This window comes from Lithobates pipiens, unplaced genomic scaffold (assembly GCF_037356315.1).
Source record: "Lithobates pipiens isolate NorthernLeopardFrog02 unplaced genomic scaffold, aLitPip1_a1.2 Scaffold_23, whole genome shotgun sequence".
Taxonomy (NCBI): domain Eukaryota; kingdom Metazoa; phylum Chordata; class Amphibia; order Anura; family Ranidae; genus Lithobates; species Lithobates pipiens.
In genome coordinates, this window is record NW_027507785.1 from 290,327,080 (window position 1) to 290,353,878 (window position 26,799).

General features: G+C 44.4%; 1 protein-coding gene across 1 annotated transcript in view; it reads right to left on the reverse strand.

The window, feature by feature from the left end:
* LOC143926516 (cytochrome P450 4A4-like) overlaps positions 1-26,799 on the reverse strand; it is a 135,163-nt gene that overhangs the window by 25,164 nt on the left and 83,200 nt on the right. The window contains exons 5-7 of the mRNA XM_077450309.1: positions 24,876-25,000; positions 16,244-16,395; positions 11,437-11,543 (exon numbers count right to left, since the gene is read on the reverse strand). Coding sequence (XP_077306435.1) covers positions 11,437-11,543; positions 16,244-16,395; positions 24,876-25,000 — 384 coding nt within the window. The remainder of the gene's footprint in view (positions 1-11,436; positions 11,544-16,243; positions 16,396-24,875; positions 25,001-26,799) is intronic.

The following is a 26,799-nucleotide window of genomic DNA, read 5'->3' on the forward strand; positions in this document are numbered from 1 at the left end:
CCTGTCATTTTTTAAATGACCCTGTGACAAAACTCTTAGTCCCTATACCGATGAAGGACTGCTGCAGTATAGGGCAGCGGTCAGCAGTGGTGCACGTCAACCCTATCTATTGTGGACCGATAGCGGTCCTTACAGAACAGCAGACTGTACCGCACTCAAGCCTATGTACCGTAGCACCCTATACCAAGTTACCAGTCCTTATAAGAACTTTTGTGGACCAAGCAGGTTGTGTATTAGTGTTTAGCAGACTGTACGTCAGTCCCTATACCGCTGAAGGACTGCTGCAGTATAGGGCAGCGGTCAGCAGTGGTGCACGTCAACCCTATCTATTGTGGACCGATAGCGGTCCTTACAGAACAGCAGACTGTACCGCACTCAAGCCTATGTACCGTAGCACCCTATACCAAGTTACCAGTCCTTATAAGAACTTTTGTGGACCAAGCAGGTTGTGTATTAGTGTTTAGCAGACTGTACGTCAGTCCCTATACCGCTGAAGGACTGCTGCAGTATAGGGCAGCGGTCAGCAGTGGTGCACGTCAACCCTATCTATTGTGGACCGATAGCGGTCCTTACAGAACAGCAGACTGTACCGCACTCAAGCCTATGTACCGTAGCACCCTATACCAAGTTACCAGTCCTTATAAGAACTTTTGTGGAACAAGCAGGTTGTGTGTTAGTGATTAGCAGACTGTACGTCAGTCCCTATACCGCTGAAGGACTGCTGCAGTATAGGGCAGCGGTCAGCAGTGGTGCACGTCAACCCTATCTATTGTGGACCGATAGCGGTCCTTACAGAACAGCAGACTGTACCGCACTCAAGCCTATGTACCGTAGCACCCTATACCAAGTTACCAGTCCTTATAAGAACTTTTGTGGAACAAGTGAGTTGTGAATGTTTAGCAGACTGCAGCAGAAGGGCAGCAGTCAAGTATAATATCCTTTCTATATTTGGAAGAAAGAATATTATACATGTACAAGCCTATTACTGTACCACTGATACCAGTCCTGAAAAGAACCTTTGTGGAACTAATAATAACAGCAAGTCTTTAAAATTACCCTCACTGCCTGACAACACTGCTTCCTTCCTGTCCCTATACAAATTGGCAAAAAAAGAGAACGATTAGTGGTTACTGGAACAGCTCTTTTGTGGACCTTGATAGTAACAGCTAATGATGATGATGATGATGATGATGATGAAAGACTAATCTGGCTGTCCCTGTAGCATACACCGTCCTTTCCCTTTCTCTAAACTAACAAAAGACACTCAGGCTGCTGCAAGAATCAGCAGCACAGCAAACCTATCAACACCTAACACCTATACCAGTCCTGAAAAGAACTTTTGTGTACCAAATAGCTAGTGGTTTATCTCTCCCTACTCCACACAGGAACCTGTCCCTATCGTAACAGAAGAAAGAATGTAAAATGGCCACCGGATCGGGTGTATTTATAGGTTAGGGGGAATGTCCAAGTGTCCATGTGCTGTCATGTCTCAATTGGCTGTCCTGTATCACATGATAAACGTGTCACCAAAGGTTAAAGTTCTTGTATACATTAAACACGTAAGTCCGCCGCGGCGAACGACGGAAAAAGGCGTTCGAACGTGCGGACCGCGAATGTCGGAAATTCGCCGCGAAACGACCGCCGGGCGAAACGTTCGTCCATCACTAGTCATTTTGATTAACTCAGCATGAAAAGAGCTTTCCTGAAGTATTTCAGTCCCTGATAGTGTAACTGAAGCAAACAATCAACCATGAGTGGTAACGCGCTGTCAAAAGATCTCTGGGATAAAGTCTGGAGACTGATACGAAAAAACATTTCAAAGGCTTTATTAATGCCTGGAAACGTGGTGAAGTACCGTATTTTTCGGCATATAACACGCAGTTTTTTCCCCTTAAAATCAGGGGAAAATCGTGGGTGCGTGTTATACGCGATTGTGAGCTTCTCAGCGGCTTTCAGCCGTTCTCGGCAGCTTTCGGCCACTCTCATCGGCTTTCGGGAAGACAAAAGCCGCCAAGAATGACCGGAAGACGCCGAGATACACAGGACATCCGCTCTGTATCTCAGCAGAGCCAATTTTAAATGGCAAGGCTGCAATGCAAGCCTGCAACAACACTGAAAAGGCTGCAATGCGAGGCTGCAAATGACACTGACAAGGCTGCAATGCAAGCCTGCAATGACACCGACAAGGCTGCAATGACAAGGCTGCAAATGACACTGACAAGGTTGCAGATGGACACTGATAAGGCTGTATTGATGGGCATTTAAATGTAAGTTTTTTTTCCTTAAACTTCCTTCCTAAACATGGGGTGCTTTGTATACACCGTCGCATGTTATACACCGATAAATACAGTATATTGTTAAGAAGTAGAAGGTATTTGGTAGAACACACAGACCCTCCCTGGATCAGGATGTCCCTCCAAACTGGATGAAAAAGCCAGGAGGAAACTGGTCCGAGAGACTACCATGAGGCCTACAGCAACTCTGAAGTTGACTGTGAATATATGGCAGAGTGGTCATTGTGTGCATGTGACAACAATATCACAAATTCTCCACAAATGTGGCTTGTATGGGAAAGTTGCAAGAAAAAAAGCCACTCACCAGGAAAGCCCACATGCAGACACGACTGACCTTTGTACTAAAATGCACCTTGAAGATTCTGAAGCCACATGGAAAAAAGGTGTTATAGTCAGATGAGACTAAAATTTAAATATTTAGCCTCAACACCAAATTAAATCCAATACAGCTCACCATTAAAATAACACCATTCCTACAGTAGAGAATGGAGGTGGTAATATCCTGTTATGGGGGTCTCTCTGCAGTAGTGACTGGAGCACTTGTCAGGATGGAAGGAAAAATGGAGGGGGAAAAATATCAAAATACCATGGAACATCTGCTGTCCTCGGCCAGAAAGCTGTCAATTGGAAGAAGGCTTACCTTCCAACATGACAATGACTGAAAGCACACAGCAAAAATTACCACACAGTGCTTGAAGGAGAAAAGGGTGGATGTCCTTGCATGCCCTACACAGAGCCCAGACTTAAACCCAATTGAAAATCGGTGGAATGACTTGGAGACTGCAGTCCACAAACAGTTATTCATCAAATTCAACTGAGCTTGAGCAGTTCTGCAAAGAGTGGGCAAATATTTCAAAGTCTAGATGTGTAAAGTTAGTAGAGACATATCCCAACAGACTAAAGGCTATAATTAAAGCAAAAGGCGGTTCAACAAAATACTGACACAATGGGGTGATCATTTTTCCAACTCAGTGATTCTGTTTTTTTTGTTTTCATTTTTCATCTTTCACTTGGATGTTCTAAGCTGCACTGAGTAAATGCAGCTGCACATAACAAAAACTGTGTCTTCATTTCAGGCTGCAAAGCAACAAAATGTGTTTTTTTAAAGGGGAGTGATTATTTTCTATATTCATCATACATGCTTACTTTATTAAAAACGAAACATAAAATGCTGCATTTATTAACAATTGATGGACTTTTTTTTTTTTTAATTGAACGTATAACATAACTTATTGTATGGTAGCCTTCGTTTGCAAAATCATGTTCTTTTCTTATTCAGGCAGTCTTGTATGTGACTGTCTAATACAGGGGTAGGCAACCCCGACCCACAAAGCCTCTTTTGCCATGCACTCCACTCCCTCCCCATCAGCAGAGCAGTGCAGGGAAGTGTCAGTGAGACACTAATGCATTCCAATTTCAGAATTCCTCACACTGCACCTGCACTGAGAGGGAGGCACTGTGCCCCCACACATTGTAAATGATGGGAAACATTGTTTGGTTCTCTAACTTCGCTGTAGGTTTGATCTTCAGCTTTTGTGATGGGGAAGAGATTTGTAACGGCACCCCTAATATACTGGGGGTTAACGCTGTTTACAATGTTCCCTCTCCTAGACACACATCCACTCGCTACCAATATCCACAGCTAAACGACCCTTTCCTATAGGAGCCGACCCCTCTGGCAAAAAGACGAGACGCACTCTGTCTCTTCTGTAGTAGGAATGACTTTATTATTGAGAAACATTGTCACTTTATACACAATTCAAGGCACATGCTTTAACATGAACAAGGGCCCAGCTCCACCTACACATCCCAAGACTCAACACCTTATCCTGACGTCTGCTAGGCTTTAAACGATCCCACCCAATACACATCTTTTCACAAAGGGTTGGCAGCCAGTCTGTCTGGCACTTTACAATACACACAAGGACAGACTTAAATGAACAATAGAAATTCAAAACAACTTAATTCCTCACAGCAATGATACTTAACCCCCATATACAGTATACATCCAATCTGTATACAATGTATATACAGCCTTGAATATGGCTATCACAGACCATATCGGGGGTTTCTTTTATTCACCCTGTGTCCAAAGTGACCCCACTGTCACACATCTCCCCTTTCGGCAGGGGACTAACAGAGGAGGGGACCCCAGACGGGTTGACTCCGCAGTTAGTCCATGGGTCCATTCTTCCAATACTGGATAACCCATCAACATTGCACTAGGAGCCCGGGAGGGCGTCGGTTTGCCGGGACAACCCATCAGCATTGCCGTTTTGCTTACCGGGTCGGTAGCTGATGGTGAAGTTGTAAGGTTGTAGGGCTAAGCTCCACCGCAGCAACCTGCCATTATCTCCGGAGACCCGGTTAAGCCAGACCAATGGGTTGTGGTCGGTGACCAGTGAAAATTCCTGTCCGTATAAGTAAGGGTTCAGCTTTTTAAGGGCCCAGACCAGGGCCAAACACTCCTTCTCCACTGCCGCATAGCTCACTTCCCGGGGTAATAGTTTTCTACTCAGGTATGCGACAGGGTGTTCTCCTCCATCCTCCCCAACTTGGCTCAGCACCGCCCCCAGTCCAAACATGGAAGCATCTGTGTGGACAAGAAAACGTTTGTTAGGTACTGGGGCAGCCAAGACAGGGGCATTTACAAGTGCTTGCTTGAGGGCTAGAAACGCAGATTCACAAGCTGGAGACCAGAGGACTTGCCTAGGTAAATTCTTTCTTTCGTCAGGTCAGTCAGGGGTTTGGCGATAGCACTATAATTAGGGACAAAACGTCGGTAGTACCCTGCAGTTCCCAAGAAGGCCAATACCTGGGTCTTAGTACAGGGCGTGGGCCAGTTAGCTACCGCCTCTACCTTGGCTGGCTCGGGTCTCTGGTTCCCACACCCCACTCGGTGTCCCAGGTACTGCACCTCCGCCATCCCTAGATGGCACTTGTCTGGTTTCAAGGTCAGGCCTGCGGCCCGAATTTTGTCCAGAACCACTCCTACGTGAACCAGGTGCTCCTCCCAAGACCCACTGTAGATCGCAATGTTATCCAGATATGCACATGCAAAATCCTGGAAGCCATCGAGGAGCCTATCCACCATACGTTGGAAGGTCGCCGGGGCATTTTTCATTCCAAATGGCATGACCTTAGACTGGTACAGGCCAAATGGGGTAACAAATGCTGACTTGGGGATAGCATCCTCGGCCAGGGGGATCTGCCAATAACCTTTACACAGGTCTATTGTAGTTAAATAATGTCCCCTGGCTAAACGATCTAGTAGTTCGTCTACCCTGGGCATCGGGTAGGCATCGGTGGTGGTCTTCTCGTTGAGTCGCCTGTAGTCCACGCAGAACCGGGTAGTCCCGTCTTTCTTAGGCACCAGGACTACAGGCGAGGCCCAAGGGCTGTCAGATGGCTCAATGACTCCTAACTGAATCATCTCCTGTATCTCCTTCCGCATTTCCTCTCGGACTGCTTCAGGGATACGGTAGGGGGGCTGGCGGAGGGGTGCTTGTCCAGGGGTCTCTACCTTATGTACAGCCAGGGTCGTATAGCCCGGTTTTTGGGAGAACGTCGCCTGTTTCTCCCACAGAAGCCGCTTAGCCTATTCCTTCTTTGTGGGGCTTAACCGGTCTCCTAGCTGTACAAGGCTAATGAGGTCAGTCTGGGGCTCTCTCTCTAGTAAGTCAGGGAGGGGTAAACCTTCTGAGTCGTCCGCAGCAGGGGCACATACTGCAGCAACATCCTCCTGCCGTTCCTGATACTCCTTCAGCATGTTCACATGAAAGGTTCGCTGGATTCTTTCATCTGCACAGCTGGCAATGACATAGGTAGTATCACATACCTGGGCTACTACTTTATACGGGCCCTGCCAAGATGCCTGCATCTTGTCGGTCTTCACAGGCTTGAGCCCTAAGACCTTCTGCCCAACCTGGAAGACCCGCTGTCGGGCCCCCCGGTCGTACCATCTCTTCTGTCTTCCCTGGGCCGCCTGGAGATTCTCTCTTACCATCAGAGACAGTTGCTCCATGCGGTCCCTGAGTTACAGAACATAGGGTACTATGGGGGTCCCTTCTTGCTCTGTCTCTCCCTCCCAGTGTCCTCTGATGAGATCGAGGGGTCCGCGGACCCTTCTCCCATAGAGCAACTCGAAGGGCGAGAACCCAATAGATTCCTGGGGTACCTCTCTGTACGCAAATAACAGGTGAGGCAGGAATCTCTCTCAGTCTCTGCAAGAGTCCGAAAAGGTCCTCAGCATTTGCTTGAGGGTCCCGTTAAAGCGTCCGCAGAGACCATTAGTCTGGGGGTGGTAGGGGGAGCTCAGTAAGGGCTTAATATTGCACACCTTCCACAACTGCCGGGTGAGTACCGCGGTAAATTGGGTTCCCTGGTTAGAGAGAATCTCCTTAGGGAACCCCACTCTGGTAAAAATCTTAACCAGGGCATCAGCTACTGTCTCTGCTTCAATTTTGGACATAGCTACTGCCTCTGGGTAACGGGTGGCGTAGTCCACCACGGTGAGAATATACTTCTTTCCGGATGGACTAGGCCGGGCCAGGGGACCCACAATGTCAACGGCTATGCGGTAAAAGGGCTCCCCAATAATAGGCATGGACATGAGTTTAGCCTTAGGGTGGTCCCCCCTCTTCCCTATCCGTTGACATATGTCACACATTTTGCAGTATTGTCGGACATCCTGGCTAAAATTGGGCCAGAAGAAATTCTGTGTGATCCTATGGGCCGTGCGACGGAACCCTAGATGTCCTGCTAGCGGCACATCATGCCCGATTCGCAGAATCTCCAGCTGGTATTTCTTAGGTACCACCAGCTGTCGTTTCTGCGAAGGGGCCTTACTTCTCTGAGATGGCTTAGGGATCCTATACAGTCTATCCCCATCCCATTCAAACAGCTCCCCATCTATTCCCCTTTCCTGAGTATCTGCCTTAGCCCTATACTTGTGTAAGGTCGGGTCCTCCCGAGTTTCCCTCCCGAATGCTTCTGGGGTATCCCAGCCTAGGCGCGCCTGATCTAAGGTACGTGTCGGGGAGGATAGTTTCACCTGGGTCTCTGCAGCAAGCGGGCCGGTTCCAGCAGTACGTGTCTGTGCACGGGTAGTCACAGGGTTGACTTCATCGGGGCCCATCGGGGTGTAAGCAGAAAGGAGGGGGGCCAAATCATTCCCCAGTAGTACATCCGCAGGCAAGTCCTTCATCACCCCCACATTCACGTGTCCCGAACCAACCCCCCAATCCAGGTGAACACGGGCCACGGGTAGCCGGAAGATGGTACCTCCCGCTACTCTTACGGCTACAGTGTCTCCGGTGTGTTGGCTCTCTGGGATGAGGTTCTTCTGTAATAGGGTCATGGTATCGCCGCTATCACGTAAGCCATTGGCTACCGTTCCATTAACCCGGACCGTCTGCCTGTGTTGTTGCCTGTTGTCCCGGTTATCTGCTTGTATTGGATCAGCCTCGTGCAGGACGCCCCAATGTTCTTCCTCCTCAACGCAGTGGGCCGCAGGCATGGGTGTGTGGGGGCTCCCCCTTGCTGGTTGTCTCCATGACTGGGACTGGATGGCTGGATTTAATGGACAGTTTGGCTTTTTGTGCCCTAGCTGTTTACATCCGAAACACCTGATGGGTTGTGCATAGTCCTGGGAGTTGAACCTGGGCTGCTGAGGATAAGTGGCCGCTGGGGTTGGTGCTGAAGCTGTGTTAGAGGCTGATAAACTGGGCCGAGATGGTAGATAGCGCTCGCTTCCGCCTGACCTTCGAGAGTCCAGATATTCATTGGCCAAAGTAGCCGCTTGCTGTACAGTCCGTGGTTGCTTATCTCATACCCAATCCCGTAGTACCGGAGGGGTGTGGTTAAAGAACTGTTCTAAGAGTACTAGTTGGGTGATGTCCTCTATGGTATGAGCGTGGCTTCCCTGGATCCAGCCCTTAAGGTCTCGCTGCAGACGATGTGCCCACTCCACGTATGTTATGTGGGTTTGTTTCCGGGATTCTCGAAACTTAATCCGGCTGGCTTCGGGTGTAATGGCAAATCGGGCTAGCAGAGCTTCTTTTACCCGGTCATAGTCTTTAGCGTCCTCATCCTCCAGGGCCCGATACGCATCCGCCGCTCTGCCAGTTAAATTACTTGCCAGTAAGGCGACCCAATCTTGGGGTACTTCATGTATCTGGCATAGTCTCTCAAAGTCCTGCAGGAATGCTTCAATTTCCTCCTCTCCCTCCTTAAATAGTTTGAACGCCCGAAAGGGCAACTTACGGACAGGCGCTGCATCTTTAGGTGTTGTCTCCGATTGCCGTATTTCTGCCATTCTCTGCTCATGTTGCCGCTCTAGTTCTCTCTCCTGTCGCTCATCCTGCAGCTGGATGTCTCTAATGGCATTCTGTATGGCGGTCTCTGATGGGTTAGCACCATATAATGCCACCCGCTGTCGAACTCGTTGCTGAAACAAGTCTTCAACTGACCGGGGTCCTGCATCACCATCCCTCTGATCCATCTCGGTTAGTTCCCTGATCAAGGTGGCCTTGTTCTTTGTCCCACTGGTCCCTCCACGGCTCTCAAGTAAGTCTTTCAGTGTGGCTTTCCTGCAGGTTGCATAGCTGGTCATTTACTGTGGTGGTTTGAAGTGTCCCAGTAACTGGAGGGAAGATCCCGCTGCTGCCAACCAATGTAACGGCACCCCTAATATACTGGGGGTTAACGCCGTTTACGATGTTCCCTCTCCTAGACACACATCCACTCGCTACCAATATCCACAGCTAAACGACCCTTTCCTATAGGAGCCGACCCCTCTGGCAAAAAGACGAGACGCACTCTGTCTCTTCTGTAGTAGGAATGACTTTATTATTGAGAAACATTGTCACTTTATACACAATTCAAGGCACATGCTTTAACATGAACAAGGGCCCAGCTCCACCCACACATCCCAAGACTCAACACCTCATCCTGACGTCTGCTAGGCTTCAAATGATCCCACCCAATACACATCTTTTCACAAAGGGTTGGCAGCCAGTCTGTCTGGCTCTTTACAATACACACAAGGACAGACTTAAATGAACAATAGAAATGCAAAACAACTTAATTCCTCACAGCAATGATACTTAACCCCCATATACAGTATACATCCAATCTGTATACAATGTATATACAGCCTTGAATATGGTTATCACAGACCATATCGGGGGTTTCTTTTATTCACCCTGTGTCCAAAGTGACCCCACTGTCACAAGATTGGGTGCAGCTCTGGTGGGGGGGCGGTCCCTGTTTCCAAGAGGAGGAGGACTGTCATTGGCCACTGCTCAGAGGTGGGACAGAAGAGCAAGAGGGTACAGTGGTGGGGCAGATGTGCAGGGAGGTACAGTGGTTGAAGAGATCAGGGGGTTAAGCAGTGGGACAGAAGAGCAGGGGGCTACAGTGATGGGGAAGATGAGCAGGGGGGGCTCAGCGTTGGGCCAGATGAGCAGGGGGTTCAGTGGTAGGACAGAAAAGTAGGGGGTAGAGCAGTGGGGCAGATGTGAAAGGAGGTGTACTGGAGGAACAGATGAGCATTGGGTTACAGTGGTGGGGTAGGAGAGCAGGGGAGTACAGAGGTGAGACAGATGTGCAGGAGGTACATTGGTGGGCAGATGAGAAAGTGGGTTACAGTGGTGGGGCAGATGAGCAGATGGGTTCAGTGTTAGGACAGATGAGAAGGTGATTCAGTAGTGAGACAGAAGGGCATGGGGATATGGTGGTGGAGCAGATGTGCAGGGGGGTACAGTGGTGGGGCAGATGAGAAAAGGGGTACATTGATAGGGCAAATGAGCAGGGGTGTTACAGTGGTGGGACATAAGAGCGAGGGGGCATAGTGGTGGGGCAGATGTGCAGGAGGTATATTGGTGGGAGGGATTAGAAGGGGGTTCAGTGGTGAGACAGAAAAGCAGGGGGTATAGTGATGGGGCAGATGAGCAGGGGGTTACAGTGGTGGAAAAGATGAGCAGGAGGGGTTCAGTGTTGGGGCAGATGAGAAAGGGGTTCAGCGGTGGGAGAGAAGAGCAGAGGGGTAAAGAGGTGGGGCAGATCTGAAAGGAAGTGCATTGGTGGAACTGATGAGCAGGGGGTACAGAGGTGGGGCAGATGTACAGGGGATACAGTGGTGGGGCAAAGGAGAAAGGAAGTACATTGGTAGGACAAATTACAAGGGGTTACAGTGGTAGTGGCAGAGGAGCAGGGGGTTACAGCGGTAGGGGCAGAGGAGCAGTGGGTACAGAGGAAAAGGAGGTACATTGGTGGAACACATGAGCAGGGGGTTACAGCGGTGGGGCAGAAGAGCAGGGGTAACAGAGGTGGGACAGATGTGTTGTAGGTACAGTTGTATGGCAAATGAGAAAGGGGGTTACAGTTGTGGGGCAGATGAGCAGATAAGTTCAGTGTTAGGACAGATGAGAAGATGGTTCAGCGGTGAGACGGAAGAGCATGGGGGTATGGCAGTGGAGCAGATATACAGGAAGGTACAGTGGTGGGACAGATGAGCAGGAAGTTACAGTGGTGGGACAGATGAGCAAGGGGGTACAGTGGTACTGCAGATGTGCAGGGAGTTACAGTGGTGGGGCAGATGTGCAGGGTAGTACAGTGGTACAGCAGATGTCCACGGGGTTACAGTAATGGGGCAGATGTGCAGGGGGAGGCAGTGATCTGAGGTTTGAGAGTGCAGAATTGGGGCTGATCTGAGGCATGAGAGTACAGGATGCTAATTTCTCAATACTACTCAAGTAGTTTACATTTAATTATAAAATATCCTTTTCATGATTGAGAGTGTGAAATGTAATTTTTTTTTGTAAAATCGGCATGCTCAATTTCTTTGAAAACATTTTTCGGCACACTGTGCTCAAAAGGTTGCCTATCCCTGGTCTAATACCTTCAAAAGTATGAGGTGGAAATCAGCATAGGTTTTAATTTCATAATATAAACAGTATATGGCAGTGATGGCGAACCTTGGCACCCCAGATGTTTTGGAACTACATTTCCCATGATGCTCTGGCGCTCTGCAGTGTACTGGAGCATCATGGGAAATGTAGTTCCAAAACATCTGGGGTGCCAAGGTTCGCCATCACTGGTATATGGCATTGGCTACATCCGGAAGGTAGAAAAGAATTACCTTAGCACAGAGAAGAATATCAAGAAAGTCCAAATGTCTCTTCTGATGGATCTTTTCCTGCTCATTTTTTTCCTTGAGTGATTTTTTCCTTTCCTTAATGACCTTATCTGGAAGGAAATACATGAAACACAATTTGTGATGAGGCCTGACAAGAAGAAGAAAAGGGTAACACCTGGTACCTTGATGGGACCTGGACTGGAACAGTGCTGACTGTTCAGATATTTGGGGGGGTAGGGCTTATATTGCAGCCATCACCGACAATCAGGCTAGGTCTTATTTTCGGGGGAAGCAGGGTATCCTTCTGGCTTAGATGCATACTATATACGTTTTTTACTTCATGTTCCTCTGTATGATGAGACACAAGGTTCTCTTCTGTAAGGGATTGTATATTTAAATTTTTTATTTCACCCAATTTAGGGTGATTTCCCTTGTATTATCTGTGCTGTTCAAATTTGTACTAAATGTTTTAAAATACATGTAAAAATGATTTTTTATTTTGAAAATAAAGCGTTAAAAAAATGAAACATTCCAGGGGTATTTCCTGTAATCTTTTGATGCCTTTGGTCTTTGGTTTTGGAATTGATTTGGCTTTATCACATAAACAAAAGAAAACAATGTTTCCATGAACATATTTGGTCATCACAGGACATAATAGTCCTGATACTTGTAAAGTAGAAAACACTATTTCAGTGTCTCATGAAAAGGTGTAAGTTATCTCATACCTGCATGTGATCACAAAACTACTTGATAATTATTAACAACTTTATATACCATCTGTGTCACAATTACCTGATCATTAATGCCATAGATGGTATAGTCCAGGTGTGTCAAAGGTAAAAACACAATTGAACTAAGTAGAATACTACATGGGGTCACATAGACTTACTGAGAGCTGCACTGACCTAATTCTAACAAATACTAAAGCATTTCACTGATAGTTCTAAGCAGGTTATAATACTAAAAATAATACTAATACATACTAAAAAGGTACTAATAGTACCAATATTTATAGCTACAGAGGCTACTACAAAATGATGGTGTCAGAAAAAAACATTCTAAAAAAAAAGCAAAAAAAAAAAAGCTGATTTAGACCCCTTTGTACGACCTGAAAGTCGCATGACTTTGGAGCTACTTGAAGCAATGCCTGTGTAATCTTGAGGTTTATGGACCTCAAGTCCATGGACATGATGTCGCACAGATATGAATGGTGCTCATTGGAAATCATGGGGTACAACTGGTTAATGCGACTTTGCAGTCCCAAGTCACAGGAAAAGTTGCACAAGTGTGAAGGGGCCATTCACACTAAGGCTTAGTTCACACTGAATTTGGATGCGGCTCACAGTAGGGCTCCAGTGCGTCCCTGTTTTCTGTTTCAGTGATGAATCAGGCCTGAATTCGGACCTGAAACTGAGCCAAAAACACACAGGACATCTGTGTAATCTCCCACAGTACACAAAACATGGGAATGCAATTATTTTAGTAAATATAAACTGCTAAATACCTTTGCTTATCAGCAGTATATAGCAGTCTTGTGACTTCTAGCAGTGTCCGGCCAAGCACTGGTTAAAGCTTGTAGGAAAAGTTTTCATACTGAACCGGTTGACCTATCAAGATTGAGGACCCTCTGACCCTCTGTCTGGGCAGTGCTGATTGGCCCTTTGTTGATCACATGCACCCTCCCAATACACAGCAAGCAATACACACCAAACGGAGCATGTGCAGTCTGACTCTACTAAATCTGTCTTATCTAGATATGTTTTGGAGACAGTGCAAGAAGGAGAGGATCAGAAAGGACAGGATCAAGACAGCCTTTTTACACAATGCAGAGGATTAACCCCTTAGGTCCCACAGTGAGTATAACAAGCATGCTTTACTGAATATACAGACTGATTTTACTTCTGTGGGTTTAGTATCACTTTAAGCAGAATGTAAACAAGATGTATTTCTTGAAGCCTTTTTTTTTTCCTTTTTCTTTTTTTAGGCATCTAATGCTGTGTACACACGGCCGGACGTTTCAACAGCAAAGGTCCAACGGAACGAATCCGTTGGACAATTCGACCGTGTGTGGGCTTCATAAGACCTTTGCTGTCTAAAAATCAGATGGACTTTAGATTTAGAACATGTTTAAAATCTTTCCGACTGACTCGCGTCCGGTCGAAAAATCCGTTCGTCTGTATGCTAGTCTGACAGAAGAAAACCAACTGTATGGGCAGTGATTGTGTGCGACCAAGTCCATCGGAAAGTCCGTCGGAACTCCGCTGAAAAGTCGGTCAGGAAGACCGTCGGACTTAGTCTGCCAGAAAGTCCGGTCATGTGTACACGGCATTATAGGCATTTCAGCATGTGTATCAAGCTTCAGGAGTTTGTTTACTGCACTAAGTAGGGGGGCGAGAGCTGCCAATTGGTAATACAGCAGTGCAGAGTTGTGTGTGTGTGTGTGTGTGTGTGTGTGTGTGTGTGTGTGTGTGTGTGTGTGTGTGTGTGTGTGTGTGTGTGTGTGTGTGTGTGTGTGTGTGTGTGTTTGGGGGGGGGGGGGGGGGTTGCAGAGATGTGCTGAGACCTATGTAGACTCACTGAAGGATACAGAGGATTCAGGGGGTGCAGATGTGTACGAGGGGGTAAAGAAGTGTGCTGGGGTGCAGAGGCTTCCTGGGGGTAACAAAGCAATGCTGGAGAGTACAAAGGCATCTGGGATACAAAGGTTTGCTGTGGTTACAGAGGTATACTTGGGAATACATATGAGGGGTGCAGAGGATTGTGGGGGGGGGGGGTGGAAGTGTGCTGGGGGCTGTGAAGGTGTGCAAAGATGTGTGTGGAGGATCAAAGATGAGTAAGGGGGTACAGAGGTGTCCTGGGGGGGGTACAAGGATAAAATGTGGATATAGAGATGTGCTGGGGGCACAGACGCATGCTAAGGGGTTCAGAAGCATTCTGGGGGTGCAGAGATGTCCAAGGTGGTACAAAAGCATGCTGAAGGTATAGAGATGTGTTGGGGGTACAAAGTTGTGTTAAGGGGTTGCGGAGGTGTGTTGGGTATGGAGGCGTGCTGTGCTATTTGTGGAGCAGTATACTTAAATATTAATGGTGGAGCATAATGTAATATTTGTGGTGGAGCATAATGTAATATTTGCGGAGCAACTATAATGCAAATTGCACTTTCACCTGTGTAAAAAAAAAAAAAAAATCCTTTCACCAGCCCTGCGCCCCAGTCCACTTTTAAGGTAGGCTAAAGTTCATATTTTGTGTGTGTTTTTACATTTTAAATTTGGAGGGGGGTCCAGAAGTACTATCTGCTCCGGGTGCCAAATGATCTAGGTATGCCCCTAAGTTGCAGAAAATAAATTTGCCCCATGTATGGCCTGCTTTACCTGTCAAAGAATGCCCTCCAGCATTACACTGCCAGTGCTCAGGCAAGTCAATCCGGAGGCTTCCTTCCAGATTTGCTCTGTTCAGCCACATGGACTCTTCATGCACACGGTAGGCACCTTAACACAGCACAGAGCGGGTGCCATAAATGCTGCGCATGTACTGATTTACAAATTTTTAAGCAGAATGTAAAAACAAGGCAAAATCTCACTAACTCAGCTGTTATCGCCATTGATTTGTATGTGTTTTTTTTTTGTTGTTTTTTTTTCTCTTCTTTCCCTCAGAGGTGTTTTTTTTGCTTTGTTTTTACATTCTGCTTAAAAATTTGTAAATCAGTACTGCTTGGACCTTGAAGAAGGGGACATACCCCGAAAGCTTGTCCTGAAAAATTGTATGTTAGTGCAAATAAAAAAAGTATCACGGACAGTACTCAATTTTCTTTATTTTTTTAAAAAAACTTTTTTTAAATTTTTAAATTTTTTTTTGAGTTTAATACTTTTAAGTATAACAAAAGGCAAAACATAATTTTGTTTTAGTTTTAGAGAGTGGAAAGGGATTAGAACACCTGTCACGTTTTTATTGCTGTCACTATTCCCAATAGGGAACAGTAATACAGGGGAAATCCTCCAACGTCGAAACTAGTTCAGGTGACCCTGGTGACAGCCACTTTGAAGGGATTTCCTCTCATGTGCTGTTATAGCTATGGAACAGTAACATTTCCCCAATGGTGCACAGACGGCAAAAAGGAAAAAATAAACTGACAAGGGTTCTAACCCTCCCTTATTCCATACAAAATGGAAAAAAAAATATCTTTGCCTTTAGTTATACTTTAAAGCGGAGGTCCACCCTAAAGTGGACCTTCCGCTCATTGGAATCCCCCCCCCCCTCCGGCGCCACAATTGGCACCTTTCAGGGGGGAGGGGGGTGCAGGTACCTGTACAGTACAGGTATCTGCACCCACTTCCGGCATAGCTATCTGCGGAAAGGGGCGTAGATCTACGCCCCTTTCCAAAAGTCCCCCGCTGCCTGCTGGGAAACACACGGATCCCAGAGACAGCAGGACCATCCTTATTGCGCAGCGCGACTCGCGTATGCGCAGTAGAGAACCGGGAAATGAAGCCGAAAGGCTCCACTTCCTGATTCCCATACCCAAGATGGCGGCGGCAGCACCCGAGAGATGATCGAGAGATCGGCTTCGGGTGCCGACATCACGGGCGCGCTGGGCGGGTAAGTGTCCTTATTTTAAAAGTCAGCAGCTGCAGTAATTGTAGCTGCTGGCTTTTAAAAAAAAAAAAAAAAACGGCGGAACTCCCGGCGGACTCCTGCTTTAAGCTAACTTGATTTGCAGATCTGTGTTGAGCCTGATTTAGTTTAAACTGCCCAAGAGGCAAAAACAAGTAGTACATGGGCAGCACCAAATGTATATGGACAGCAGACTTACCTGTGTGCTGATGTGCTGTCCTCAGAGCTCTTCTGTAGCGGAATCCATGAGGACTTAGGTGGAAGATGAAATCACTGTGGTAGGGTAAGCAGGTGAATCTGTAATTTGTCAGGTAGGAGAGGTCATATACTGCCTTGATGTAGGCACTTTCACTGAAAAGAGTAAAAAAGAAATATGAATGCAGTAAAACAATACTTGATGATTGATGAATGAGGATTGCTGATGTATTAATAAACTTCACAAACCACAGAAAATTTCCCAGCACATTTACCTGCAAGAAAAACAAATTGACCTTGTCTAACAATTCACATTAAAAAAGGAGGTTTAGCACACATTTGCAAATACAGGTGCATCTCATAAAATTTGAACATCAAAAAAAGTTAATTTATTTCAGTAATTCAATTCAAAAAGTGAAACCTATATATTATATATAGATGCGTTACACACAGAGTGATATATTTCAAGCATTTTTTTTTCTTTTCATTTTGATAATGATGGTTGACAGCTAGTGAAAACTCAAAATTCAGTATCTCACAAAATGAAAATATTACATAAGAGCAATAAAAAATAGGATTTTTAAAACAGACATGTTGACATGTTTATGTACATATAGTATGCACTCAAAGATCATGGTATCACTGTGCTTGATTGGCCAGCAAACTCGCCTGACCTAAAACCCATAGAAAATCTGTGGGGTACTGTCAATAGGAAGATGAGAGACCTCAGACCCAACAATGAAGACGAGCTGAAGGCCGCTATCAAAGCAACCTGGGCTTCCATAATACCTCAGAAGTGCCACAGGCTGATTGACTCCAAGCCACGCCGCATTAATGCAGTAATAGTAATTCATGTAAAAGGAGCCCCAACCAAGTATTGAATGCATACTATACTGTACACGGACATACTTTTCAGTGAGCCAACATTTCTGTATTAAAAATCCTTTTTTATTGGTCTTATGTAATATTCAAATTTTGTGAGATACTGAATTTTGTGTTTCCACTAGCTGTCAGCCATCATTATCAAAATTATAAAAACTTTTTCATGATATTCTAATTTTATGAGATGCACCTGTATATGTGAAAGCTGCTGTGCACCGCCAAGGCTCCTCTGTCTACTGTGGTCCTAACGCTATAGTTATGACAGTCTCAATACAAATAGCAGTGGATAAATTAAGTACAACAAAAACTACTGTGTACTGTCCATGGTACTTTTTTATTTCCACTAACAACTATATTTTCAGGACAGGCTTTTTGGGTGTTCCCTCCTTCTCAGGTCAAGCAGTACTGTATATATGTATATATATATATCTATATATATATATATATATATATATATATATATATATATATACATATACATATACATACACACACACACACACACACACACACACCGTGCTCAGCATAATTGAGTAAACACCAACAGATTGGTTAGAAAACCTTTAATTTCCTTTCAGAATCAACATTTTCTATGGGACACTATACTACAAAATACTCCCACAAATGCGAGCCACTGATTGCAACCAATATTCATTTGCACACACACACAAAAAAGTATTTTTTCCTAACAAATTAATTCAAGAACATGTTGCAAAATTGAATATACCACAATGAAAGTCTTAGGAGCAAAGCTAAATTTTAGACAAGAATTCAACTACAAGTGAGTCTAATTATTCATTAAACAGGTGTCCAGCAGACAGTTGATTATAAAAGGGTGTTAATTACAGAAAACCCCTTCCCATTTCATGCTGTCAGCAATGGCACCACATGGAAGTGAAATGTCACAAGGCCTGAGAAAGAAGATTATTTCTTTACACAAGAAAGGTGAAGGTTCCAAGAAGATCAGCAAAGCTTTACTGATCAGTCAGAATACTGTAGCAAAAGTGACACAAAAATGTAACAAAGATGGAACTCAATGACACCTCGACAGGAGCATCTTCTGATGAGGTGGGTTGAAGAAAATCCCCATGCAAGTTCACTGCAGTTAGCTAAAGTAGTAGAAAGCCAAACTGGGGTGATTGTTTCCCGTGACACAATATGGCATACACTGTAAAGGAATGGCATGCATGGGTATTGTCTATGAAGAAAGCCTTTCCTAAAGCCTATGCATAAAAAAAGCCCACCTAGAATTTGCCAGTGCCCATGCTAAAAAAAAAAAAAAAAAAAAAAAAAAAAAAAAAAAAAAAAGACTACTGGGATTCTGTACTCTGGAGTGATGAGACCAAGATAAATGGTTTTTAAAATTGATGGCCTCAAAACTGTATGGCCGCGTACACACGCGGGGACTGTTCGCCCAACTTTGTCCGCTGAACAGTGTTTCGGCGGACAGTCCGCTCGTGTGTGGGCTTCAGCAGACAGTCTGACGAACAAAGTTTTTCGGAAATTCCGTAAAACTGTCCGCTGAAACTTGGTTTGAGCGGACAGTCCGCCCGTGTGTAGGCTTGTTCGTCAAACTAAGTTCCGCGCATGCTCAGAAAGGATTTACACGACGAAGGTTGCATTGCAGTGTATAGGACGTCGTATTTCTAGTCCCCTCGTACGTGCCGTTCACGTCATCGCGCAAGTTTCAGCGGACTGTTCGTTCGTCGTGTGTGGCCAAGTCCGTCCATGCTAATTTTGAGCGGACTGTCCGCTCAAACTGTTTGACGAACAAAGTTGGGCGAACAGTCCCCGCGTGTGTACGCGGCCTATGACCTCGCAAAGGTGAGGAGAACAAAGAAAAATGCATGGTGCCTACAGCAAAACATGGTAGTGGCAGTGTCCTTCTGTGGGGCTACATGAGTGCTGGTGTCGGGAAGCTGTATTTCATTGATGGCAGTATGAATTCACAGATGCACTGCTCTATATTGAAAGAGAAGATGCTACCATCATTCTGTGCCCTTGGTCGACTTTTACATCTCAGGCCACCTGTTGCATTTCTGAAGTAGAACAGGGTGAAAGTGATTTAGGGGCCAAGTATGTCTCCTGATCTGAACATAAATAATCACCTATGGGGAATTCTGAAGCGATAAGCATCACTCTCCATCCAACATCCAAGTTCTAACAGACGTCGTTCTTTAACCACTTGCCGACCGCCGCACGACGATGTACGTCCTATTTTTGAAGAGGGATATCTCGGTAACGGCAGCAGCTGCTGCCACAACCGAGATATCCATCTCTTCAGGCGGCGGTCGGCTGTACGATAACGGTGGTCTCCGCGGCGGATTCGCCGCGAGATCACCGCTATCGGCGGCGGGAGAGGTGCCACCCCCCCTCCCGCACCTTCCGCCGCTTACCGGAGCCGTCGGTAGCGGCGGAGGCGATTGGGTCCTTCCGTCTGCTGGGCATAGAGACAAGTGAGGCTAAGATGGCCCCCACTCGTCTCTATACCATAGGAGGGCGTAAGCGACGTCAAAACGTCACTTCCGCCCATACCTCTTAAAGGTATATATTTTTTTTAAATGTCAGATTTTCATTTTTTTTTTTTTTTTTTTGCATTTTAGCCCAAATATGAGATCTGAGGACCTTTTGACCCCAGATCTCATATTTAAGAGGACCTGTCATGCTTTTCTCTATTACAAGGGATGTTTACATTCCTTGTAATAGGAATAAAAGTGATCCATTTTATTTATTTTTTTTAAAAAGTGTAAAAATAAATAAAATAAATTAAAATAAATAAGAAAAAAAAAAAAATTTTTTAAAAACACCCCGTTACGACGAGCTTACGCACAGAAGCGAGCGCATACGTGAGTAGCGCCGCATATGAAAACAGTGGTCAAACCACATATGAGAGGTATCGCCGCGATCGGTAGAGCGAGAGCAATAATTCTAGCCCTAGACCTCCTCTGTAACGCAAAAAATGCAACCTGTAGAATTTTTTAAATGACGCTTATGGAGATTTTTGAGGCTAAAAGTTTGACGCCATTCCACGAGCGGGCGCAATTTTGAAGCGTGACATGTTGGGTATCAATTTACTCGGCATACCATTATCTTTCACAGTATAAAAAAAATTGGGCTAATTTTACTGTTGTCTTATTTTTTTATTCAAAAAAGTGAATTTTTTCCAAAAAAAGTGCGCTTCTAAGACCGCTGCGCAAATACGGTGTGAAAAAAAGTATTTCAATGACCGCCATTTTATTCTCTAGGGTGTTAGAAAAAAAACAATATAAAATGTTTGGGGGTTCTAAGTAATTTTCTAGCAAAAAAAACTGTTTTAAACATGGAAACACCAAGTCCGAAAAAGAGGCCTGGTCCTTAAGTGGTTAAGAATGGAAAAGAGATAGATGTTGCAATATGTTGCCAACTTGTTCATTTCATGCCTAGAAGACTTGGTGCTGTTCTTACAAATCAAGGAGGTCAATACAAAAAACTAGATGTAGTAGTTTTTGTTGTGGGGTGTATTCATTTTTGCATCAACTAATTTGGTTAAAACTGAAGATTTTGAAATCTGAGTTATATTATTAACTTTACTTTCATGTAAATGAGCTGAACAAATGTTCTATAAAACTCAGTTTTGTCAACATTCTGGAAATAGTTTTTGTGTTTATTAAGATATTGAATAAAATCAGGGTGTACTCATTTGAGCACTGTATATACTGTATTTCGTGCTGCCCTTGAAGGAGCCGTTTGGTAATTTGGGTTTTCTGTTCTGCGCCTCGACTCAAAGAATAACCTCAGCTGCTCTGGTTAACCTGGTTAAATGAAAGTCACTGTAAGAATCTAAAAGAACACAAACATAGATACCTTTTAGCTTGGCTGTGAATTAGAACCAGGAAAAGAAGATACAAGGCCGTTTAGAAACATATTTCGTGGGGGTGCATGCACTGAGCCTGCGCATTAGAGTTATTCCTGAAACTAGAATTGACCTGCAATCCACTATAACAGTACTCTTTCAGGAATTACAACCAGCTATCCCTGTGGAGCGCTTAGAAATGGACAGGGTTCATAGAGCCCTAACGCCTACAAAATTTGACAGTGATATCATCGCAAAGTTCCATTTCTACAAAACAAAACAATAACTATTAGTTGCAGCAAGAAATAAAGAATCTTTCTCCTTCCAATGCAATAACTACCAGCTTTTTGCAGATTTATTCCAACTCAGTATCAACAATAGAAGGGCTTTTAACCCCCTATTACAAGTATTACAAAGCAACCAAATAACATACCAATGGGGATTTCCCTTTTTGGTGCGTTTCACTTTTCAAGGCTCCAAATTTATATGTCGTTCTGCAAATGACCTCCAAACAACTCTCCAAGACACGCAACCTATTGAATTGGACGGAAAATCAAGAAACTATGTGCCGACAATCTACGTCATTTTCATCAAATCAACAAATCTTCTACACTTTATGGGAGAAATGAGCATCAGAGCTCACACAAAAGAAGTTGCCTTTGCTCTCCTGACGACTCCATGGATTTAAGCATGCTTGATATCCTGATTTTTTGCTCTCCATTTGCTGTTTGAGTCCATCATATAGAACTGTTCCTTATACTTATAGCCTTTAATTGTTGTTTTTCTTCCATACTCACACACACTATTCTGATAATAGAATATCTCATCCTTTCTCATAAATCCGGATTTTTATGTTATTCTTATCATCCTTTTTTTTTTAAGTTTCTACCATAACCAGATGCATTGATTATTATCTCACTAGTTTTTAGTTTAGAATATGGTAGATACAATTCTATCCTAAATTTAAAATTCATTGCCTTATGAAAATTTATTTTCTGCTATTTAACCCTTGGTTCATACTTGGGCAAATATGTCGGTCAGGATGGAGAGTGGAAGAAGAAGCTGGTAAATATGTAATTTGCCAGCTCCTTAGTTTTCTGAATCAATAATCACAGACTGTGTCCATTCATAATGGAGCATCGTAAACTGTGTGCTTCAGTTTATGAATGGAGAGGAGCCGCTGTCTCCTGTCCATTAATTTTCAGTGCAGCTGAGGCAGCAGAGAAAGAGATTGGGGGGAATCTGTGCCCTCAGTCACTTTCTCTGTCTCAAAGGGGAGATGTCAGGGGTCCGCCTTGACTCCTGATATCTCACCAAAGCCCCCCCCCCCCCCCCCAACAGGGCCGATATATATATATATATATATATATATATATATATATATCTTTAAAAAGGTAACTGTAACAAGGTCCCAGGCCTCCTTTAGTCTAAGGAGAACCTCCAGAGCCAGGGTGGAGGTGGAGGGGGGTTAATGCAAGGTAGATTAATGGGCCCAAGACACTTCTTGAATGCAAAGAGATTTATTTTCTCTTGAACTGAACAGTGGGAAAGAGGGTTTAGGGGCAGGACACCCTTTTGTAGTAGCAATGTCAATTAGAAGACTCCAAGACTTCTACAAGTAGACAGCCATACAGGGAAAGGCATCCAGCAAGACATCAAATCTGCATGAGTAGGAACGCTGTCTCCTATGGCAACAGTCTTGGAACAGTTCCTAACACAAATTGTAATGTACTCCTTTATTTTTATACAGTCACTTCTTGTAGACTCTCAGCCCACTGAGTTCCCAGTTTCTCTAACTATATTCACTGCCACTGAATCCCATTAGCACTTCTAATCTTCATACTTTAGTATCTTCCTCAAGTGTCACCCCCGCTTCCCTGCTGGGTCCCTGGCTTGGCACTCCAGATACTCCTTAAGCGTCACCCCTCTGGCCGGGTCCCTGGCTTGGCACCTGCTGACATTTCCAGATTCTTCACCATCCCCGGTTGATGAGAATACTGTTCCGGGACTTGTTTCAGCTAGTCACTGTGGTCCCTGGTAACAAGGTGGTTGGTGTAATGAAACGTCCCACACTTTGAGTGCTTTGGTCATATACCGCTTTCTCCCAGTCTGAATATAAATATCAAATATTCCAAACCGCTGACAACCAATAACAAGGTAGTACTCATTTGGTTGTTCAACATGACCTCTTTATTGAAACACATGTACACAGGTAATACTTGGGACAATCCCCCCCTTTGCATTCTGGGTGGAGTAGACTGTCCAATCAGCAGAGAGAGCTGTTGGAGGAATCCACCCCCCTCCTCACAGCAAACACACTTACACATCCCATAATACCTAAGGCAGACACAATAGAACAATGGAATACAGTCACACCCCAAGCAACTCAGCACAGAGTACAGAACAAAATGAGACAATATACTATCTATATATATATATATATATATATATATATATATATATATATATATATATACATATATATATACATATACATATACACACACACACTTACATACATACATACATACATACATACACACACACACACACACACACACAACATTCCAGTGTGGTTGTACAGCGAGTCCGATTAGTACAAATCAGACTGGATTTCTCGGTCCCCCTGTGCCTCTATTAGAGACATAGGGTGACAGAAATAGGAGGTGCATGGGGAGCTGAAGCAAGGGTTTCCCAATCTCCCCAAGGGATTCTGGGTTCCACGGGCCCCCCCCCGCCCAAAATGACTTCCCCTCTACCTGCGACCACGCGGTACCGTCACTTCTGATTGGACTGCAAGCTGCAGTCCCAACCCTGCGCTGCTCTCTTGCTTCTGGATAGGCCCTCAGACACCCAAGCAGCCAGATGTGCCTGGGATAGGCCCAAACTCCTGCCTAGCAGCCCGGGCAGCACAACATATGTCCACCTAGACAGCCACCCAAGTGGCACAGAACACCGATCACCTAGCAGCAGAAGAGAGAAGTGCAGCAATTCCAGACTTAGGGTGAACACAATTGATCCCTCACAAGTGGCCAAAGCAAATACACCTGGCAGGTACTGTAAATATAGGAGCAACCCTGCCTAAACATCAGGGTGCTACACTAAGATTAAAAATAACATTAAAAAAAACTGACCCTGACCCCCCCCCCCCAAAGATACTGACTGTCCATGACATTAAGAAAACGTATCAGTAATCGGTATTGGCGAGTACTTGAAAAAAGTAACGATACTTGTACTCAGTCTTAAAAAAGTGGTATTGGTGCAACCCTAAAATATATCATTGAAAATATTTTGTTATGTCTGTTTATGGTTTTAAAACCAGTTGATCCTATTAGAAATTCAGAGCTGTCCTGTGAACAGTTCGCATGTCATCTCAAAGAATCTACTTAGCACTTCTAGTTCTTCTCCAAGGACTATAAGTCAATTAGAGCCTATGTTTAGAAGATGAAGACAATGGGAGTGGTTGAGTAGTTTAACAAAAGAAGACTGGGCAGGGCTGACACCCCTTAGTCCACTGTGTTGTTGCTCCACAATAGGAAATTAGGAGTGCATTTCAACAGGTATTTTTTGTACTTGCTGGGTCTTTATAGAGATAAAACACAAGTAAATGTGCATGTATTGCTCATATTACTGCATGTATTTGTGTTTGTTTTACTGTTTTGCCTTTATATATGCTTTACTCTAAACACATCTTTTCCTGCATAAGTGTCCACTTATGTTGTGCAATTATTTAGGAGGGTAGAGTATCAGGCATTTGACTTCAGTTATAGAAGTTAAAGGAAAGGGAATTATGTTGTTTTTTGGAACCAACCCTATTCCACCTGTTCTTTTTCTAGTAGAAGTGAACAAATAGATAAAATCACACTGGTTGCCAAGACAAACATTTTCTTTATTACAAGGCTCAGAATTCCATGCTACTGACCTGTCATTCTGGCAGTTGCTCTGACAACTGAAGGCACATTTCATGATGGTGTCCAATGTCATGAGGCTGACATGTTGGAAGAGTTCCACTGTTTTTTTATCTGGGATGAGGTCCTCCCATTTATCCTAAAAAAAAAAAAAAAAAAACAACAAACCAAAACTCTGAACATGGCAGTAAGGGAAAAACGTAAGTGTTTTAGACAACAATCCATCATTCATATAGGAAAAGAACAAAAAGTCAATTTTTCAGCAGGCAAAACACAGAATCCATAGTATCTGAATTATTTAAAAGGTGGTTACACATGCAGGCTACAATGGGTAGGTCTTTTGACATATACAGGTTTTGCTGACTGTTCATGTTAAACATATGCAAAGGAGAAAGGCATGTAGAAGCAGAAGCTTCTGAGAAAAGATAATAATAATCAGACAAGGTTTACTAGGCTGTACATGTACTGTTTTCCATGATAGTCAACCCTTATAGACCCGATACTGATGCCCAGTACAGATCAGGTAACTGGTATTTTCCATTATTTCCTGTATTTATAAAGTACCAAAGCCTGACTATTGATACCTTTTAGATTTCAGAAATTAGACATTTAGAGAATGACACAAGCTGAATGATCTGAGGTCCATGTTTTTTAGTGGATAGCAGTAAGGCTGATTTCACATTGAAAGTGCCTGCCATTCATGCTAAAGCGCTGCTCATTTTAGTGGTGCTTTAGAGCCAATTTTTGGCTGCTAGCGGGGTGCTTTAATTGCAATGGCCAGCGGTGTTTTGGGAGCACTGTATAAAGAGCTCCCAACCCGCCCTGAAGATGCTGCTTGCAGGACTTTTCCGAACGTCCTACAAGCGTACCGCCCTAGTGTGAAAGCACCCATTGCAGAGAATGGGCGGTAGTTTTCAGGTGCTTTAAAGGCACTATTTCTAGTGCTAAAACGCCTGAAAATGCCTTAGTGTGAAAGGGTCCAGGAGTCCATTCACACTTATCTCATGACAAATCGCACACCATTATTTTCAATAGCACCCATCCAAATCACTGGGATTTAAAGTTGTAGTGACTTTGAAAAGGTGCTGACTTTGATCCAAAGGATGTAAAGTCGCATCAAAGTCGCACTGGAAATTGTGCAACTTTGGAGATGCACTATTTGAAATGTTTTCTTGTAGCGTTTTTCCCTTCCATAAATTATTTTTATTTATTTACTTACAATGTGCCATTGAACTTGCTAGAAAATATGACTACTTCTGAAAAGTCAATTCCCTAGCAAAGCCCCTCCATTTTTGCACATTATAGCCCATTCTTCTACTGTGAGTGTCTGATTGGTGTCTGTGCTGGCCCACCTCCTTAGCTCCTCCCCTCACTTCCATACATAACATTGTATGTAGCTTCCAGGTAGGGGTGAGCAGAGGAATAATATAGAGTGTCACTTTGGTGACAACTCGAGTCTGCTGGGGCTGCTGATTTCTCATCCAAGGTGAGGACATCTAATAGCAGTCTCAGCACTTTTGGGTGTCTACACAAGGGAAGCATTTACATGTAAATAACATGCATAAAATTTGCTAAATGCATATACAATTTAGGCTACGTTCACATCTGCATTTTAGCCCAACGGCGTGTACCTGCGAGAAACCCAGTGAGAGGTCCCGGTGATTAGCAATGGGAGGCTGCTGGCAGTCGGCATCCAGGGCCAATCACTTACAGGCAATCGTTACAAAGCAATAACATGCGAGCGGCCGCAATTATCTGCGGGAGCCAGCAGTCTTCCATTGCTTTCAATGGGACAGCTTCCTGCAGCTAATCGCCGGGAAGCCTTGCTGGATTTCACATTGTCAGGCCAAAACACAGTATATATGTGGATTTAATGAGAACATTTTTGTTAAAATAATGGTTTCATAATAATTAATTTTTTTTGGGGGGTGGAGGGAG